This window comes from Prosopis cineraria, unplaced genomic scaffold (genome assembly GCF_029017545.1).
Source record: "Prosopis cineraria cultivar Desert tree isolate PC_DT_omini unplaced genomic scaffold, ASM2901754v1 PC896, whole genome shotgun sequence".
Lineage (NCBI taxonomy): Eukaryota > Viridiplantae > Streptophyta > Magnoliopsida > Fabales > Fabaceae > Prosopis > Prosopis cineraria.
This window is the reverse complement of record NW_026556221.1, coordinates 15,484-35,549: the sequence shown is the minus strand read 5'-3', so window position 1 is coordinate 35,549 and position 20,066 is coordinate 15,484. Positions and strand designations below refer to the sequence as shown.

The window sequence follows — 20,066 nt, the reverse complement described above, 5'->3', positions numbered from 1 at the left end:
AACTATGAAAGCTTGACAATCATATTCCCTCTTATTTAAAATATGAGCCATACTTTGGAGGATAAGTCAACAATCATGATATAGCTGCTTCTGGTGGAATCATCAAGGATTATCAAGAGAACTAGATTAAGGACTTCTTTAAATATTTTGATTATCATGGTATAGTTGCTAAATTTATGAGTATTCTTGAAAGTCTTGACATATGTTAGACTAAAAAGTTTGACAAAGTTAACATTTACCCTAATTCTATTAAAGTACTTATGTTCATTTGTAAAGAGTTTTCTGTAAATGATCCATTCATTGAAACTATTAACAAAATTAGAGAACTTATTATGAAAAAATGGATAGTCACCTTTAAATATGCTTTTGGCAAAGCAAATAATTGTGTTGATTAGCTGGCTCATTATGTCTTTACCAATAATACAAACATGATTTAAGTTATAGAAATTGTTTATACACTGAGATGATTTAAGTTACCTTTTTACATGATTTTCTAGTGGACTTGTATTTAAGAAAATGAACCACCTTAAAATTGAAAAATGAATCACATTAAAATGAATGTAAGGTGCACTGGATGGAATGCTACTAGAATAAAGGATGAGCGAAGTTATAAATATAGTTATAAATATATTTATCACCAAATATAGTTATAAATAGGAAAAATCACAACCAATGATTCCCAAAGAGACATATCCAAAGTTGAAGACCAAAGAATTCTAATTTAACACTGCAATTATAGGGGTCCTAACTATATTCAATTATGATTGTGAAAATACATAATTGCCCCTTAGTATTCATTAACAAAACTAATTGTATTTATGTGGTGAATAAGTCACCAATCATAAAATAACAACATTGTATTTCATTTGAACAAGAAATAGTTCTTACAGTGAAAAATCCAAAATAAATTCATTTCCATTAATATAACCAAGTGTTTTCACGTGATAAATAAGTCACCATTTGCAAAATGACATCACTTCATTTTGTTTTAATAACAAACAATTTTATTTTACATTGGTTAAGACCAAACTAGCCTGATATCAGTTGGAAATGATAAGACTCTACAAAAACCTTCAAGGTTTTAGAGGAAGAACTAGTAAAAGGAAGCTACATCTTCCTAGGCGTAATGGCCGAGAGGAAGATCTCATCCCTTAGCAAAGAGGTGGGTTTCTTTTTCATATCCACCATAAATAAATATCAGATGGGAATCCAACAATCCAAAACATTAAAGGTTTTTAGGGTCTGCTGTAGGGACTAATTCTGCTGGTAGAAGAATTCAAAGAAATTCTTCTTCTCATGTAGCAGGTGCACGCCTAATAAGTAAGTGAAAGGATGAGAGATGCCTGGGTCTTGGAGAAAGGGTTCTTGATGAAGCTTGGGAAAGTAAACAGTGTTATGTAGCTTTTAGAAACTAGACAGGCCCATAGAAATTGTAAAGGGCTTCTTATGCAAGGGCTCCCTCATGCCACCATAAAGATGGCAAAGAAATATAGTATCTATGGCCAAGTGATTGTTGCACAGAAGGGATTGAGCTACTCTCAGATGAAATTGCACAGGCTTTCCTCCCCCTAGGGCCAAGATTTACTGATCTAATAAAATCCAGATAAAAACTAAGTGCTCCATAGGGGTCACAGGCTTATCAGCGAATTTCTCTAAAAATAGTTCCATGATCTTAGTATAAGAAATAATACCTTTAATCTTGGATTCAAGCTCAGTAGGCAGGGTAACATAAGATTCATACTTCACAGGGATAGCAAAGAAATTCTCCTCCTTGATAATCAGCAACCCTAGGAACATCAACACATTTAAGAGCGTGATGGTCATGGGACTTAACTTAAAAAAGAAAGCATTATAGCTGGGAACTCAGAAGCTCAAAAAGGCCGTCATCAAGCTAACAGGGATATTAACATTAACTAGTTAGAGCTGGATTAGGTCATAAAGACCCATCTCCTTCTAATGCAATTTATAGTTGGCCTCAAACTTTTGACCCAATTGGTCCAAGGACGAGGAGATTAGGCCCAGTTGTAGAGCTTTTGGCAGGAAGATTTAGTAAAAGGTAATGTCATTTGGCTTAGTATGAGGTCACGAACTGATGTTAGGGGCCACAAATTTAGCTAGGTAGGTCTTACTGCATTAGAGAGGTTTCGGGCTATAGACAAATACCACACATTGCTATGGTTGGACATATAAAAGCTCTAGGGAAAAGTGCTGATGAAACAAAGTAAAATGCAATCAACATTTATACCCAAAAAAGCAAGAATCTGACCAAAGGAAAGAATCTCACTAGAAACTATTGCACAGATGGAATGATGAAACTTCTTAAGGAGGAAAGAAAGAAGAATATTAGATTAAGAACTTAAATCGAGACAAATGCGAGTTCAAGATGGAATATTTACCACAATAAGTCCTCCTAGAGGGCCAATGGGATTTTGGATAGTGGCTAGAGAGTCAAGCAAGCTTCCAATGAGAATAGTGGATGAGGTAACATTAGAAGTAATGTCAGCAAAACAAAAAACCATTATTGAGCAAAGAAGTGAAAGGAACAAGGAGCATAAGCTTAATAGTCAAGGAATGGTAGAGAAAACAAGAGGACTAACAAGAAAGGGGAAGGAAAAATTTATACTGTCAAGAAGGCAAATAAAAATGAAATGATGTTTCAATCCTTTTTCAAACGTGCCATGTGGCATATAGTTGCTAGCTACTAGCATGCGGGAGGCATTGTTTGGACTAAAATTAAAACATTGACTATAACATAAAATGGGCTAAATAACTAAAACATCCGACCCAATAAGTGATTTAACAATAGGGTTAGTACAGATCATAATGGAATGACTAGATTAGATAAGCACAGGTCTTTGAATCCCTTAAAGCTCGGAGCCACCATCTAGACCATTGTAATACAAAACTATAACCTCGACGGCCCTGAATCTCATAAAGTCATGGCCATTATCTACGAATATCTCGAAGACACAAACTAACTATACGTTAACAACAGAACGCGTTATGAATAGAAAAATCTTGTCATAAATCTTGTGGACTGTGCATATTGAATCCTTGATATTTCACGAACAAGTTTTATATTTCATGGGAGCAATCGTTTCAATTAAGCCATTATAAAAGGAAGAGAAAGTCACAGAGAGCAGGACCAAACAATAACACCTTTCAAATACTAAAATCTTTCAAACTTCTAGTTCTTATATTTGTTAGACAACTCTCAAGTTTCATTGTAGTCTTGTAATTGTTATTACTTTGTAATTTATCTTTAGTATTAATCAAACACTTGTAATTTTAACTTCTTTTTGTCTTTTACATTTAGGTAAATTGTGATAAACGAATTCAGGAACCATTTGTTATCATTTAAGACTCAGGAACCTTTTTTGCTCACAACAAACATTTTGGGAAAAAAAAATTGGTATATATTTGCTCCTTAATTCTTTTTTTTTTTCCTGTTTGGAGAAACATGCTAAGCATTTAATATACATACTCCATATTCGGGTCTCCAATCATTTAGCAGGTAGATTAACAAACGTCAAAGAGTTAGTGACCTAATACCTGTACCATTTAAGTATTACAGATAAACACCGACCCACAGTTCCCGGCAGAAAATTTGAGATCCTTTGAAAACAGATCGCATTTAATATTTGACAGGAAGAACAAACATCGTGCATCATAATCATAAGTTTTGCAGAAGGTTATTTAAGAATTATAGGATGGCACGTGTTTCATGGATCAAGTTTGCTGCCAGCAACGTCAACAACGAACCTATATCTGACATCGTTCCTCTCCAATCTCTCGAACGCCTCGTTGATGTAATCCATCTTCACCATCTCTATCATTGAACTCAGACCCTTCTCTTTCCAGAACCCCAACATCTCTTCCGTCTCCTTTATGCTCCCTATGAAGCTTCCCGTTATCATCTTCCTCCCTGCCAAGAAATTATGCTTGTCAATCTTGCAAACAAGGAATTACACAGAGATGTATTGAGAGAGACAGAGATAGTACCAAGCATGACCATGGGGCTGACGAATTGCAGGGGAGTGCTGATGACACCCATTAAGATCAACTTGCCATCGACTTTGAGCAGAGAAAGATAAGGCTCAAGAGGGTGACCCACTGGCACGGTATCGATGATATAATCAAGTGAATCAGCAATCTTCTGCATCTGAGTTTCGTCTGAGCTAACCACATAATCGTCCGCTCCAAGGTGCTCCAGAGCCTCCTGCTTCTTCTTCTCCGAAGAGCTTATCACTGTCACGTGGTGTCCCATGGCCTTCGCTATCTTCACACCCATGTGTCCCACTCCTCCGAGCCCCAATATTCCTCCTCTCAGCCCACTCAGTTTCAGTCCAAAGTGCGACAGTGGACTGTACACTGTCACGCCGGCGCACAACAGTGGAGCCACTTGCTCCGGCAACATCCCCTCTGGTATCTTCACAACGAAGCTGAAAAACACAATCAACAAAACACGGCTTCAGAATCGGTGAAAAAGTGCGTCTACTTATGATTTTGCTTGTTTTGTTTTTCAAGAGGAATCTTTGAAGACCATGTATAAAGCATAAAACTTTGGGTCTCCATACAAAGGTTTCAACTTCTACGCGGGATTTGTTTTGTTGGAACTTTTCAAAGAATATAAAGCAGGGAGCTTTGGAGGAAATATTGGAATATAAGTTAAGATGACGATTGATTACTTTTGATCCACGACCATGGTTTCGGCAAAGCCACCTTGGGTGGGTTTTCCATCGGTGTAGACATCATTGTAATTCCAGATCTTCTTGCCGCAATATTGCTCGATATCAGATTTGCATGCCCTGCAATTTCTGCAGCTCCCAACGATGAGTCCTGCTCCGACCAATTCTCCGACCTTAAACTTGCTCACATTCGGACCCACCTCGATCACTTCTCCCACAACTTCATGCCTGTATATATATATATATATATATAAGAACTCTCGTCAGCTCTCAGAGACACAAACAGAGGATCGGAAGCCATTAGAGTATAATTTAAAGGGGTTGTTATCAGTTGTTTTACCCGGGAACCATGGGATAATTGGACATGCCGAGATCATTCTTAATCTGATGCAGATCCGAGTGGCAGATTCCGCAGTAGTGAACCTTGATATACACATCATCGGGCCCTGTGTTTCTGAAAATAATAGGGAAGTTAAAACAGGGGGAACCAAAACACAGAAGGAAAAAAAAGAAAGACAAGTTTTGTAAAGAAAGGAAATACCTGAGAGTGAAGGTGTATGGAGAGAGAATCCCAGAAGGGTCTCTGGCAGCCCATCCAACAGTTGTTCTTTCTCCTTCGAGGCTGCCCATGTTGTCTCAGAGGTGGAGAGATGAAGTGAAGAGGAAAAGGCAAGCGGAGTGAGGAGAGGAAAGGATGAGACAGGTTTGAGAGCGCGTGAGTACAAATAGGAAGTGAGGATAAGAAGACTGCCCCTGAAATAAGTAAATATATACATTTAATTATTATTATTTCAGAAATGGCATGCCACTACGCCAGGGATTGATGGATACATTGGAACAGCAACGGGTGAGATCTGCAGGCGGGGTTGGTGAAGGAGTTGGTGACAATCATCTGCTTGCTTCTCTATGACTAGTCATCTTCCATCCTCCTTCCTCCAAAAATCTTGGCCTTTCATGTCGTGTCATATAATACGGTTTTTATTATCATATCACTTTGGTGCCGCGATACCTTGGGATAGGGAAAATAACATCTACCTAAAAAAAAATTATTATCAAAAAATTTATAAAATATATACCCTTCTTACTGTAAAATATAAAATATTTTTTAAAAAATTAAATGTTATATTTTTAAATATTTTAATGTGTAATTATTTTTTTTTAAAAGTGTCCTTATTAATAATGATTTTATATTTATTATAAGGTATTTAATAGGGGTAAGTATAGAAAGATAGAGTTAGTTTAAAAGTAGATAATTATTTTATTGAGGGTGAGATCTAATTAAAAATACCTTATATTTTTTAATAGAAAAAGTATAAAATACTTTCAAATCTTAAATTTATATATTTATATTTTAATAAAAATATTTGCCAATTTATAAAAAATATAAATTTATAATAACAGATTATAATTCTAATTTATTTAATTTTATATATTTTTTATTGAGTTATAAATGTGTAAGATTTAAAATTTAAAAATATTTTATAAATTTTACAAAAATTTTTATGATAATTTTTTTTTTTCCTGACCAACGTGTAATTGTTCCTTTGGATATGTAAGAAGCATTGCAACGGATAAACTTGAACGCGTAAAAGTTCTAACTATTACTGTCAAAATATTTGCATGTAATAGTATGAGAACTTGTTAATCCCTACAGTCTTATACATAAATTGTGTTTTAAAAAAAATATATGATTCTTTTTATAAGTTATTTTATATATTAAAAATTAAATTATTTATTACTTTTTTCTAACTTGACTATTTCAGAATTTTCAAAAAACAGGGAGCAAAAAGTTGCATGGGAGAAAAATGTTTTCAAATAAAAAAATGTTTTCAAATAAAGTACATTTAATAAAAATCAGTTGAAAAATTTCTTTCTTTTTTTAGACAATATTAATAATTTAATTATTTTCTCTTGATTTTGGTAAAGTAATTAGAAGTGACTTATAATTAAGAAAATAAAAAATTATGATTTTATTAGTATCTTTTATTGAATTATGTTTCTGTTTATTTTTAGATCATCTCCCATCAAACAATTCTTGTGTCAAAATTCTCTTAACCATGACTAAATTTGTGTTTTCAATCATGTTCAATACATAGCTAGACATTACACGTGGATATTTCTTTCAATAGAGTTTTTGTACCACAGTTTGCCACCCATGTTTTTTGTTAGACCCAACTCTTATTAGTGTCTATAAACTTGTGTTATATATATATACATATATATTTATATACACCTTTTGATTATATTTATAAATTACTTTTAATATGCTTTATTAGAATTAATAAAAATTTTAAATGTCATTAACTCTCCAAAAATTTAAAAAAAATTAAATTTATTTTTATTAAATTGGCATAGTTTTTCATCAATATTTCACAAGATAAAAGAAAAAGAAATTGTTATAACAAGGCTAATGACATGACTTGTAAATAATATTAAAATAATTATTTTCTTTCTCTCATAAACACAACTGGAGAGAATATTACATTCTTTTGAAATAAGAAATTACAGTTGAGTATGTACAAATAGTAGGCATAACCTCTAACAAACATGTGTTATTATATTTTGAATTGGAAGTGTGATATATACAAATTTAACCAAAAGCGATGAACAAGAACCTGCTGGGATAGATGCCACATTCGCACAGGCTGGCCTACTGTTGAAGCACTAACGAATGAGGGATATTATTCCATGCATAAACAATAATTAGGGGCAGATGGCATATTTCCTTATATTCTGAGTTGCATCGAACATCATTGCGTCATCAAAACGTCACCTCTTCATACAGGTCCAAGGAGAGTACTATCAAGCGTCTTTGATACGCAAGCCTCAATTTAAAAAAATTAAAATTAAAATTAATATTGATATTGAAATTAAAATTAACGTTAGAATTAAGACTTTAAAAGTGATTTTGATATAAAATAATATTTAAATAGAATATTTACAATAATTTTATTTTATAATCAATTAAAAAATTATCAAAAGACAAAAATGGCCCTTATCATTAAAAAAGAAAATACAAAGTCTTGATAGATCTGAAACTCCATCTTTAACATGAACCAAATCCAAGTCTAGCCACAAGTTCAAATTCAGGCATTCTCATTATATGCATAACAACTAGAACCAAATCTGAGAACCACATCTCAAACTCAATCTCGAACGAGATCTAAAGGTGAGTGAATTCGAACTCAAACCAATGGGAACCAAATCTCAAATCAGTTGATAAGAGGAGTGAAAGTATGACAATTAGTAGATGGGATGAAAATAGATCAGAGCAAGAAAGCTAAACAAAATGTAGAAATGGACGGTGAAGACTTTTCAATCGACGTTATGAAACCTTTGATCTCCGGCATCATGAAATCTCTAAGGCAAGACTGAGAGACCATCAAAATCACCGCTAGATCTTATTTTCAATCTCTTCGACTTTTTTGGTGGCGTCGATGGAGGAGAGGCTGGTGTTGGGGTTGGCACTTGTGGAAGGCGAAGGGTAAAAGGCTCGATGAAGACGCTCAACTAGGTGGAAAGCAAAGAGAGAGAGAGACAAGGAAGAAAGGATGGAGGCATTTTAATCTAAAAATTATCAATCCTATTATTAATTTGGTGGGATTAAGCAATACCATAGGGGTGGTGGGTCTCAATATCCCCACCTAAATGGGATTGAGCAATCCTAAGTATTAAGGAATACTTCATACCAAATATGATAAATGTGAGATTATTCTAACCCAATCCCAACCCCTGCTCACCAATATTGTGTACCAAACAAGACCTTACAGTATTACGCTTTCTTGCTGACAAAAAATGAGCATCTTTTGAGCAGTCATTCACCTACGCTTTGTATTATAACTCTATGAGAAAGCATAACTTTTTTTTTTAAGTTTTGGTATAGACTTTTATATTTTTTATATTTTAAATTCTTACATTTTTATTTTTTAATATTCTATATTTCTTTATGAGTGGTGTTATAAAAATTTAAAATATAAAAAAATAAAAAAAAGAATCTAAAATATTAAAAAAAAATACAGGGATCCATAACAAAATTCGAACATAGTGTAGAGATCCAAAATTATGTGCTAAAATTAATATTTATTTTAACTTGATAAGAGAAAAATAAAATCCTAAAGATCACATGATACTTCTAATATATTTTGTTCAATCTTTATTATAAGGCCTTTTTAATTATCTCATGGAAGTTAAGGAGAGGTAATTAAGTAATTAATTTTATATAAAAAAGATAAACCTTCAATTTTACTTCTATTTAAATAAAAAAAAATTAAATTTATATTACATTCTCTTTCATAGTTAATGAATTCAAATAGAGACAATATTAAAAAAAATAATTAATACTACATCAAATGTCTTGTTATAAATAAAATATTGGGAGAATGAGAAGATGAGGAGGAGCTAAAGAACAAAAGCAATAGAAATGAGGATAATCTCTCTTATATTCTCCTTCATATTGACAATACAAATGATATGCTTTGTTTATAAGCATGGACTTATATCAAGGGTTACAAAAATGATAATGACGAATGAAACATAATTGACACTCTTAAGGGTGGGAGTATCATGAAAGAAAATGAAGATGAAGAGATAAGAGAGATGAGCATCCACATAATTCTTAATATTCATAATATGTTTCATATTGAAGATAAAAAAAATATTTTTCAAACTATTATTAAATACTAAATATAAATATTTTGAGAATTCAAATCTTATTTTATTGCATTATAATATTTTTAATTGCTGATTTTATTCTATTTATCGAACTGGTAAATGGTAGACTCTTTCTTATGTAAGGCTGCACAAAGAACAGGATGGCATGGACTTCACCCTAACTTAAAGTCCGATCTCTTTTATAAAAAGGACTAAGTTAAGCAATCCATAGTTCGGTTTTATTCAATAATAACTTGAAATTAACATGACTAGTTTGGTTTATAGGATTGGGAGACTGGTCCTATTAGTCCAGTACTCACTTAGTTTTTTTTTTCTTTTCTCTATGAAAGGCAATAATTCATTTTAACCTATAAACTCAATTAAGATAGTAAAAACACTTATAATAATAATAATAATAATAATAATAATAATAACGATAATAATAAAATTCATAATAATTTCCAACAAGGAAAAAAAATTATTTCTATTATAGTTTAAATGATTTAAATTTATAACTTTAACAAAAACAACAGCACTCAACAAACTTCAATAGTACTACATTACAATAATAATTTAGAAAAAAATCTAATAAATTTTCATACAATCATCCCCTTAACATCAATCACACTTGAAGTATTTGTCAAAAATAAATTAATTATAATTATGATAAAAAATTAATTGGACTGGATCAGACTAAGTGATTCGGATGCCTAGTCTCTTGTCCACTTCAATCTGAAAAAATAGTCTAATTTTTTCAAATTTTTAATTCTAAAAGATTAATCTCTATACAGAACAAACAAGATTAGAACTATTTCGAGTTAAATTAAATTAGATAGGATTAGAGTATTTTTACACAACCCTACTCAATGACTATTGCCTGACATGATAACAAGGGACCCAGCACGTCCCCTCTAAGGTGGATTATTCGTTTGTTTATTTACTATTTTAGTTTTGTAAAAATGAATCAATTATGATGGTAAAAAAAATCAATTCTATTTTATATGAATACTTTTTATGCATTTTAATTTGTACGCAACTTATAATATGAGAATCGGGGTCCACTTTTCCGTTGAAAGGACAGGTTTGCTGGGCTCATTGTTGATTTTTCTTAAACATTACTACTCGAGTACGACTATCCCTCCATCTCATATTGTCGACCAATCTTCTTCCTTTTAAACCCTAGCCATTATCGACGTCTTATTCTAATCCTCTATATTTCAGCCAAAAAAAGAAAACGATAACTCATTCTAAATATGATTCCAATCATGAGCCAGGTTAAATAGTGGCAAAATTTATATATTCTCTCTTACGATCATATTCTTTTTTATATGGTATCAAAAAATTATAATTCTCAATCTCACAAATTAAATTACTCAACTTGTTCGTGAATATGATTGACTTATCTCTTCTATACACATGAATCATTATGTATTTTTATTTTTATTTTATTAATCAATTTCATTCCATTATTTTCCAACGAACAAATGAGACCATAATGTTCTAATTCAGACTTTAGGGCTCTGTTTCTATTTTTTAAGGATCTTGCTCCATCTGATCTTTTGTTTCTATCAAATAATGGGTTATAATTGAAATTAATGCAAGAATTGTTTTTTTGAGATGGTTATACTTCAAGTTGCATGCGTAAATAGATACGAACTTTACTACAGTGACTGTGGTCTCTAAAAACGCAATTCAGATAGATACAAATGTGAAAGTTTTATAAACATTGTATTTAAGTCTTATAAGTCACTCTCCTACTAATTTATTGAAACTCTTGTATTTTTAATTGTCTAAATTGATATTTACAAATATCATTCAACAGAAAATTAGGAGATCTTTTAAGAATGGAAAACAAAAAGGTGTTATTTTGTCATGAAGGAAAAACATTGGATATAGAAATTGGAAACTTTACCTTCTCTTTTGATAAGTTTTATTCTATTGGGTTTGGTGAGGTGGTCAGCACAAAGATAAAAAGATGGCTTAAAGCTTTAACAAAGGCGCACGCCATGGGTCACCAACCGCATCGATGGCTATTCGCTATTGCCACCTCATGGTAACGATGTTCGTAATATGTTTGACGGAGTGGGTGTGTGTGATGTATTTGACTTGATATGTTTTTCTGATACAGCCCAGTTGAAGCAGTAACGTATTTCTTAAAATACATTTATATAAAAGTATGCTTGGGCAACTAATTCATTGACTTAAAATTTGCCTTCTTTATGTCTACATTAAACTTCAGGCATAAATATTTTATCATTCAGTATTCAAATTTAAAATTTTTAGGGGTTTTGAGAAAAAAATACCACTAAAGTACTTCGGCCAGATGTCCGTTGAGTATGAAGGTGATTATTTATAGAGTAAAGATGCATCATTGCTCTTGAAGTATTCTCTAAATAGCACCCATCATTTTAAACTATTGATTAGAATAATTTTACCTTTAAAGTAATTAAAACAGAACATTTTGACTATTGCCATCAAATTTAACATTAAAAATATTAACTAAGATTTCAATGTTGATTGTTAAGAAATTCAACAAGGAAAAAAAAAACTCTATTTTCATTATTTCAAGAGCAAAATTATTCTAACCAATATTTTAGGATATTGAGTATTTTTAAGAGAATATTTTAAGAGCAAAAATGCACATTTATCTTTATTTATATGAACCAAAATAGGCAAAAATATGGAAAGATTTATAATCAATTTTTCGACATTTTGTATGGGAAAAGCGTAGATGACAATACTACTTGACTTTGGAGATAAGGCTTTTTGGATGCTTTCAATTTTTATGACGGTTTTTAGTTTGCAAGAAAGAATAAGTATACATAAAACTAAATAAGCTATAATAATACCAACAAAGGTTAGTCTGACTAGTGAAAATTTAATATATGATTTGCAAAACTATGAAATCAATTTTTTTGTTTTTTTGTTTTTTTGTTTTTACTTATATAAGGATCTTGTTAGTAGATAACTTAATATATATAAGAACTCTTTGAACCTAAAAACATACCTATACTAGATACAGTCAGTTACGGCCAATGAGTCAGAGCTTTTATGTGCTTGGTAAAATGGTTAGCTCTCTGTCCGCGTTTCATTCACACGAGTCTCCAAAACTATACGGTAAACTATCATCTGAAATATTATTCATCACTTGAGAATTACTTGAAGCAATTTTATGAAAAATATTTCTAGATGTCCGTGAGAGATGACAAGGAAGCTAAATACCTCACCATGGAATCCATCACTTCAATGATTTTTGCCGAGCAGTATACAATCCGAATTTGCTTAGGAATGAATGATTCGATGGGGAAATTGAGTTTTGATATGATTGGAAGAACGACTGGGGAGCATATAAAGCCGCACACCAAAAAAACCGGGTGGCTATCTGAACACCAGAACCTTAACGTAAACGTGTTGACTAACTGACACGAGTTCATCAAATATATCCAGTAGACCATCTTCTAGGAGGAGCCATGATTGAATCCAGTGAATGTGACAAGCTGCTACCTTTCAACCATTACTCAGGATTTTGTCAGATCCCAACTTCTTTGCATGTACGGAGGGAGAGGTGCAACAAACTCGAGGCTTTCCACATTCCAAAGATCGTGGGAGGAAGATAATTGCACATCTTGCAGAGCCTGGGACACATTCGGCAAGACCACATGCTTACAATGAAGATGCAAACGAGGATGCTTCTCCGAGATACTTCCCTTGTTCATATTGAGACCGAAGGGGAGTGCTTTTTCGTCCTCACTCGAATCTTCTTGGTCTGGCACATCGAAGTGTTTCCACCTCCTATGAGCTTGCCATCCATACTTGTAGTCCCCAACTATTGGCGTTCCTAACACTTCAGCACAGTGGACCCGAAGCTATAGCACCAGCACAAGATAATAAGATTAGATGATTCTCAAGTCTTGTGTTTTGATAACTAAATGTGAAACCAAGATGAGATGGTTAATGTAAAACCTGGTGTTTTCTCCCAGTAAATGGCAAAAGCTCCAACCATGAGTAACCTGCATGATAAGCGGGGGCAAAAGCGGGCACTGACTCAATCGTGTAAGCTATCATTAGGAGTGCCCAATGCAAATTACCAAGCTAAAGTTAACTGATCGAACTGAAGTAACTGAGCATATGATATCGGTATTGGAGATAACAGGGCTAACTAACTCACATGCGTTGAGGTGCAAAAGAAAGAGAGCAGGGCCGTCAGAACGGAATATATTGTAGAATGAGGGGTAAGAATCTAAGAGAATGTAAAAGAAGAATCAATTTGACTTAATATGTCTACAAAAGTTGTAAGAACTACCAACAGGCGATGGCCCTAGTAAAAGAAGCTATGGCCACTTAAGCACGAAATCTCAAGTTCGAGTCCGTGTAAATACAAAAAACACATTCGAAAGAGCTATCCTTAGTTGGGCGTGACAATGGTTGAATTTGACGCAGTTAAATAGCTTTATTGAAAAAAAAAAATTGTAAGACCTATATAGCTGAACTGTTCGCAAGTCAGTGAGTAGTATGGCTACGAACTCCATGCAAAATACATAAGCCCACTATAGTTAGTATGGTTTCATAAGACCCTAGCCTCTCAAGCTAAAGAGCTTGCTCTGCTATTTCTTTTGTTTTCTGCAATTTTTTATCCGTCTGTAACGCTTTACTCTATCAATTCCTATACCCATATTTGCTACAGATAGAAATTTTAGAATATTCTACATAAATAATATCATAATCATCAGGGTGCCATCATTAACCAAATACTTACCGATGTGATCAACCCACAGCAAACTCTAAATAAGGTAAATTGGATTTTAAATTTAAAGTGACCTTCATTACTAACCATGTGATGAGGACCCAATCACTCGATATTCTGTGATTGCATGCTGCGATGATAATTCTGAAGAATTGTCAATGATAGTTATTCTATCAGATTTCCCATTGTCTACCACCACCTGAAACCGAATCAAGGATAGTACATTTCATCGCTATGGAGGAAACTCAATTTTCCAGATGATCCAAGTTCTTCAACAAAATAATGAACATATGCAAGGTAGCAAATTCAAGCCTAGAGGAATTGGAAGTAATTAGTGTGTTAGAACCAACTAGTTGTAAAGGCCGAGCATTATTGGGATGTCAAGGAATTGGAATTAATTAGTCTCCAGATACAAAGTGAAATTATCGCTTCAATGGTTTGCATGAATGCCTAGAGAATAAACCAAAGATTATCCTTGAGCTTTCACGTGAGCGTTTGGAGGTCATACTCAAGGCCTAGCATGTTTGAGCACACAAAAATGCGTTTCAACTTGGTTCTTCTAGCAGAGGAAATTCATACCTCATTATTTTAAGATAAGATCCACTAAAACCTTTAAATCTTAGTCATAAGCTGATACTATTTAATGCTGTAGTACTAACTCTGGTCCTATATTAAGGAAAATAATTTATTTAAGCAGTGGTATTAAATTTGTCAACCATTTGTATTATTTTTTAAGAATTACCCTTAAAATTAAAAGGACTCCATTCTCTTGCCAATTTCTTTCCACCTAATTAATTAAGGGCACTTTTGTGAAAAAATAATTAACACAATAGACATTTTGAAAAGGGTCTTATATAAAGAACCAAGACAAACTCTCAAAAAAGGTTCTTATAAAAAGGACCGAAGGGAGTAATTTTTATGACATGTCTAACATTAGCATTCTCTAGAATGTAGCCAAACAATATTGATGGATAACCACATCAATGCTAATTGCATTTTTTTTTTAACATAAAAAGGCATAAATTTATCAAATGCAGCGATGAACAACCAGAAGATGCGCACAGGAGTGCAGCAATTTTGTTGGGAATTGGAAAACTTGGATAAATGAGAAATAAGGGATGAGAAATAAGGATATCATCCAACCTTACCCAGTGAAGCAGAAACCAGCCCCCTTGGACGTCTTGGACATCCAATGACCAGTGCTAAGTACCTTCTTTGTAGGATTCTCTTTTTCTTACCAATCTACATATAATTAAGTGCCAGCTGGTCAGGGAAAAAATACGCTTATGCAACTTGAGATTATGACCACAGAAGATCAATGCTCAAAAGGAATCATGGCTATATAAGGCATCCGGTGAAATAGGCAAAAAAAAAAAAAAAAATAAAGCATTAAAACTCACTCACATCATCAGATGCCCTGAAAGTTTTCTCCCGGAATATGGAATGCAGAACTATAGCACTTGTGTGTGTCCTTCCCATCACCAAAATGCCTGTACAATCTCTGTCCAGTCTGTGCACCTAATATCCTGCCTAGTTTAAGTATCAATGCAGTAGCTAGTTTTTCCCATTCACAGATATTGTCAGATAGGAAAAAAAAACAATCCAACTAATCTCATTTATTTGCAAGTTTGGTATTGATGATACAGTTCTCATGATCTTCCACAGAATAATAATAACTAAAAAGCTTTATAATTTTTATTGCTACATTGGTACAACGTTCTCGGATAGGCCTCCTAAGTATTAGAACATTAAAATAATTTCAATCAAATTAGGCAGACCACACAGGAAAAATATGTTTAATTTATTTTTAAAGGTTGTCCGTGACTGGTAAGGATCTTTTCTGAAATGTATTTTATAAGTGATACCCCTAAAGCATAATACCATATTTTGTGAGCCCTGATACACAAAACATTCAATAATTTTGCAGAGGATAAAGCATCATCAAGGGTTTCTGCTTGAGGAAGCATATCACCTCTACCTAATCTAGAGAAAGAAGGTAATTCTATCTGTAAATAGCTTCAGAAAATAATATGAATCATGGTAAAGACATCACTCAGAAACTTAATCGTGAACTCACCAGTCGAGGAGATTCTGAGTATTCATAAGTTAAGCATGCTGCAGCCACTTCATCTAAACTTCGGCTGATATTTATGCCACCCTTATTCAACGAGAGATTCACATTTAAGTAATGATCACCGAAGATCAGTATGACAAAGAAAATCAACAAGGAACATCAGATAGTTACCTGAACAGGCATCCCTGAAGGTTTGTTCAGAACAAGAATGGCAGGATCCTGAATCTCATAAAGCATATAAATTTACATTCTAGGAGCACAATCAATTGAGAATCTCAAATAATGAGAATTAAAGTTGAAAACCTTATGCAAAACTAGGCTGTGGATAAAGTTAACTTCAGCAGCAGTGATACCAGATTCATGTTTCTCTTGAGACGTCTCTTTAACACTAACAGGAAGAAAGATCTTATCTCCTAAGTTTAAGGTGTCCTTGGCTGTCACCTTCCATTAATTTTCAAGAATCAGAAGTAAAACCACTCCAAGGTATCCGTTAATATGAAAAAGTGAAAAAGCCTTCATTCTACATATAACAGGAAAAGGGATGAAAAGATGAACATGCACAAAAAGGTCAACTTTTTCACTTTTGCAGAATGACAATTTTATATAGCAGTTGGGTACCCTTTTTAGTCTATGTTTGTTTTCTTGAGTTTCCATAGTTTTGTTCTCCACAGAAGCAGATTCCCTTCGAACCTGGAGTAAAGCAGTGAACACCGATTGATTAGGCTGGAAAAAAGGCAGGCATTTAAAAAATATTGTGAGGGAGTCTTATCCTGTTATACATTGGCCATGAGAAACAAATTCAAAGGCTTCAATTTGTTTCCCCGCAAAGTGAAGCATGTACAAATAAAGTACTGTGCCTGTGTGCCCTAAGGGAACAAGGTAATTTTTAATCACAAAATGTGCTATACTCATGTTGTATGAGTGCCTGGCAATAACAAAGTTCATCGGAGCCTAAAATATTCAATTAAGGATGCAATTACCGTCCATTATCCACATTCCATATGGAGGATGAAAAATGAGAAAAGAAGTAAATAAAACCTCAGAAAGGCTACACCAACTGAGAGTTTTAAAATTGAGCCTTTTAGCATCAACATAACCAACGCCAGCAAATTGTGGTCTCTCATAGCACCAAAGAAACGAGCAATGGAGTTACCTGTCTAAGACGAAAGAGCTTCTGCACAAGGCTTCGAGGTAGCTCAGGGCAGCACCTCAGAACCCACTTGAGCGCCGTAGTGGAGGACGTAGCAGCAAGGACCTGTTTAACTTCGGACCGGCGGCCTGAGAGTGCCTTTCCGAGATCAGCGCCGTTAACAGTGGGAGTGAAAGGCGGCAGAGTAAGCCATTTGGCGTCCTTCCTCCGCCCTTTGACTTCGTTTGAGCTATCAAGAACGCTGGAGTAATATTTAGTGTGCCATGATCCGAATCCAGACAAGCGAAGTGTCCCACCGACATCGGCCGTAGAAGAGGATGCCGGCGATAGGAGTTTGATTTTGATGGGACGGAGGAATATGAATTCCTTCATGGAAATAGAATTTGAGTGACCCGGTTAGCCTTGAGGGTTTACCTTGATACAGACTTTCAGTAACCAGTGGCAGGTTCTACGAATTTCCATTTGCTTTTCGCTTTGGTATGAACTGAGATTTTGGACAGGGCTAAAACGCAAGTAATTTGATGAGGGGCTTTTGATATCTTAATTATTTTGTTTGTAACATTTTCACCGGAAACTTTTGAGAAGCTTTAAATTTTGGCCCACCCAGTAATCCAAACATGGGTTGAGCATTAAATTGCTATGTTGACCAAACAAATTTACGCGTGTTGATTTCTAAGCCGTTCTTCTTTAATCAAATTTACACGTGCTCTTTCTTTACGACTTCTCCTCCCTCCCTTCTTCCCCTCTGCCCCTTCGTTTCTCACTATCATCTGCCTCTTCAATGTGCTCAAGAATCAAACCTATAAAAATCAAAGACACAAGATCTCATTTGCTAATAGTGTGTTTGGTTTGAGAAGAAAGAAAGGAGAGAAATTTTATTTTGTTTGGTTAGGAAAAAAGGAGAAAAAATAATTATATATAAATAACTTTATCCTCATTTTATTAGTATTGAGATATTTAAAAAAATATATCTATATCTTTTAAACTTATTGCAAAAGGCATATTGATCTTATCCCTTCCTTTACAATCTCTCGAATTCAAAGGAAATTTTGGATGATAGATTTTCTCTCCTTTCCAATTTTTCAAGGTAAAGAGAGAGAGCAAAATCTCTTTCCAGCTCTCCAATTTTTCAAGCCCAACAAGAGGAGAGTGCTAAATCCCTCCCTTCGCTCTTCTTCTAACTAAACACTTTCTAAAGCTTGCAAGTCGTCACTAGTTTGTTGTTCCTTGTTGTCTTCCCCAAATCTATTCACCCAAGAACATTGGTTCTCTCCAAATCCAGTCATTGAAGCTTGCTTCCTTATGGTCTCATCTTAACATCATTGAAACTCACTAGTTCATAGACTCATGGTCACTAGTTCATTGTCCCTAACTAGTGCTAGGCACAATATCAGTCAGTAAAGGCTCTTAGCCTTTGAGTAGAAGAACTTGGGTTTGTTGTTGTTGCTGCTACAGGATGATGAGCTGGGAAACTCATTCTCTTCGTTCAAAGACTTAGGAGAATCTAAGTTTTACATTTATTGGTCTCATCGTTAAGGATTAAGGTTATAATGTCTTAAGTTAGTCTTCTTATGGTATAAAGTACAAGTTTGATTGGATTCTTTGGTTGAAAAACACTATGGCCATTTTAACATGCTCATTAACAACAGGATTGTGCCTTTGTATTAGTGAAATTCCAATAAGGTTACTATATCATGAGGAAGTGATGGAGTTAGATATGGGCAAGGATATTAGAGATGTGGAAGTGGAACGAAGTGGCTTTTGTATAAGTTGGCTTGTGTAGCTCTGATGTTGTTTTTATGATTGGGAATTTGTTTTTTTGGGTTCCTTTTTAGATCTCAGGTAGCATTTTACTCATGATTTGGTTTTTTGAGCTCTCATGGCTTTGGTATTATTTCTAGCTTTGATATTTGCTCATGATTAAATAAGCACGGACTCATGGCAAATAAACATTGAGGACCAAGATGTAAATGAACTCACAATAGAATGAAGGCAAAGATGGAGGGTTTTGCAGCCGATGAAATTCTCTAGGTTCATAGAACACTCTAGGCTCATAGGTGAAGTCAAAAAAGAAGATGATGAAGAACAAGAAAAAAGAAAAAACAAGGACATGTGTAAAATTATGGGTCAAATTGAGAGAGTTAATGATTAATTATTTGATTGAATTAACAGTCGGGTATTATTACACTCCTTTTAAAAGTTTAAGGGTGGCATTGCTTTGAAAAAAGTTTTGAATGCCATATACTCTTAACAAAAAAGTTCTATGACATTTTCCCTCTGTTTGAATGGGAAGAAAAGTTGAAATGAAAGAAAATGAGAGAAAAGAAAATGGAGAGAAGAGAAAACTGGAAAGAAAATATTATCACTCTTTCTGTTTAGATGTACAGGAGAAAATAGGGAAGAAAGAAAATGAACAGATATAATAATAACTATAATGCCCTTATTTCAAAATATATCATGTTTCATGTAATTATATTTGTGAAAGTATATCAAATTATTTGTTAAAAATATATTTTTATATTATATTTTAAAATCAAATAATTAAAATTAAATTAATGTAATTCTAGACACTTGATCTAACCAATGGCTAAATTATTTAATTAAATAGTTAAATTAATGCAATTCATAACCATAAAAATTAAAAATTATAAACCAAACTGTTTAATTAAAATTAAATTAATATAATTAAGTAGTCTGTTGAGAGTCAGAGCACGAAATAAATAAGAGAGATGGGGGGTAGACAGTGAAAAAAGTTTTACT

The 20,066-nt window shown here is 33.6% G+C and overlaps 2 protein-coding genes across 3 annotated transcripts; both read right to left on the bottom strand.

The window, feature by feature from the left end:
* Nucleotides 1-3,490: 3,490 nt before the first annotated feature.
* LOC129298728 (probable cinnamyl alcohol dehydrogenase 1) lies at nt 3,491-5,415 on the bottom strand. The gene is made up of 5 exons (XM_054937150.1): nt 5,230-5,415; nt 5,029-5,142; nt 4,689-4,916; nt 4,003-4,442; nt 3,491-3,925 (listed from the first exon to the last, which is right to left on the bottom strand). Exons 1-5 carry the CDS (start codon nt 5,316-5,318, stop codon nt 3,723-3,725), a joined length of 1,074 nt encoding a protein of 357 aa, XP_054793125.1. The 5' UTR covers nt 5,319-5,415; the 3' UTR covers nt 3,491-3,722.
* A 7,034-nt stretch (nt 5,416-12,449) lies between these two features.
* LOC129298727 (RNA pseudouridine synthase 4, mitochondrial-like) lies at nt 12,450-17,894 on the bottom strand. 2 transcript variants are annotated; one of them, XM_054937148.1, is made up of 10 exons: nt 17,310-17,894; nt 16,775-16,846; nt 16,460-16,597; nt 16,328-16,375; nt 16,160-16,240; nt 15,487-15,600; nt 15,226-15,324; nt 14,170-14,281; nt 13,302-13,348; nt 12,450-13,204 (listed from the first exon to the last, which is right to left on the bottom strand). In XM_054937148.1, exons 1-10 carry the CDS (start codon nt 17,676-17,678, stop codon nt 12,857-12,859), a joined length of 1,428 nt encoding a protein of 475 aa, XP_054793123.1. In that variant the 5' UTR covers nt 17,679-17,894; the 3' UTR covers nt 12,450-12,856. The 2 variants fall into 2 exon arrangements, with proteins under 2 accessions (XP_054793123.1, XP_054793124.1); XM_054937149.1 differs by lacking the exon at nt 16,460-16,597 and having other exon boundaries at nt 17,310-17,893.
* Nucleotides 17,895-20,066: the final 2,172 nt, after the last annotated feature.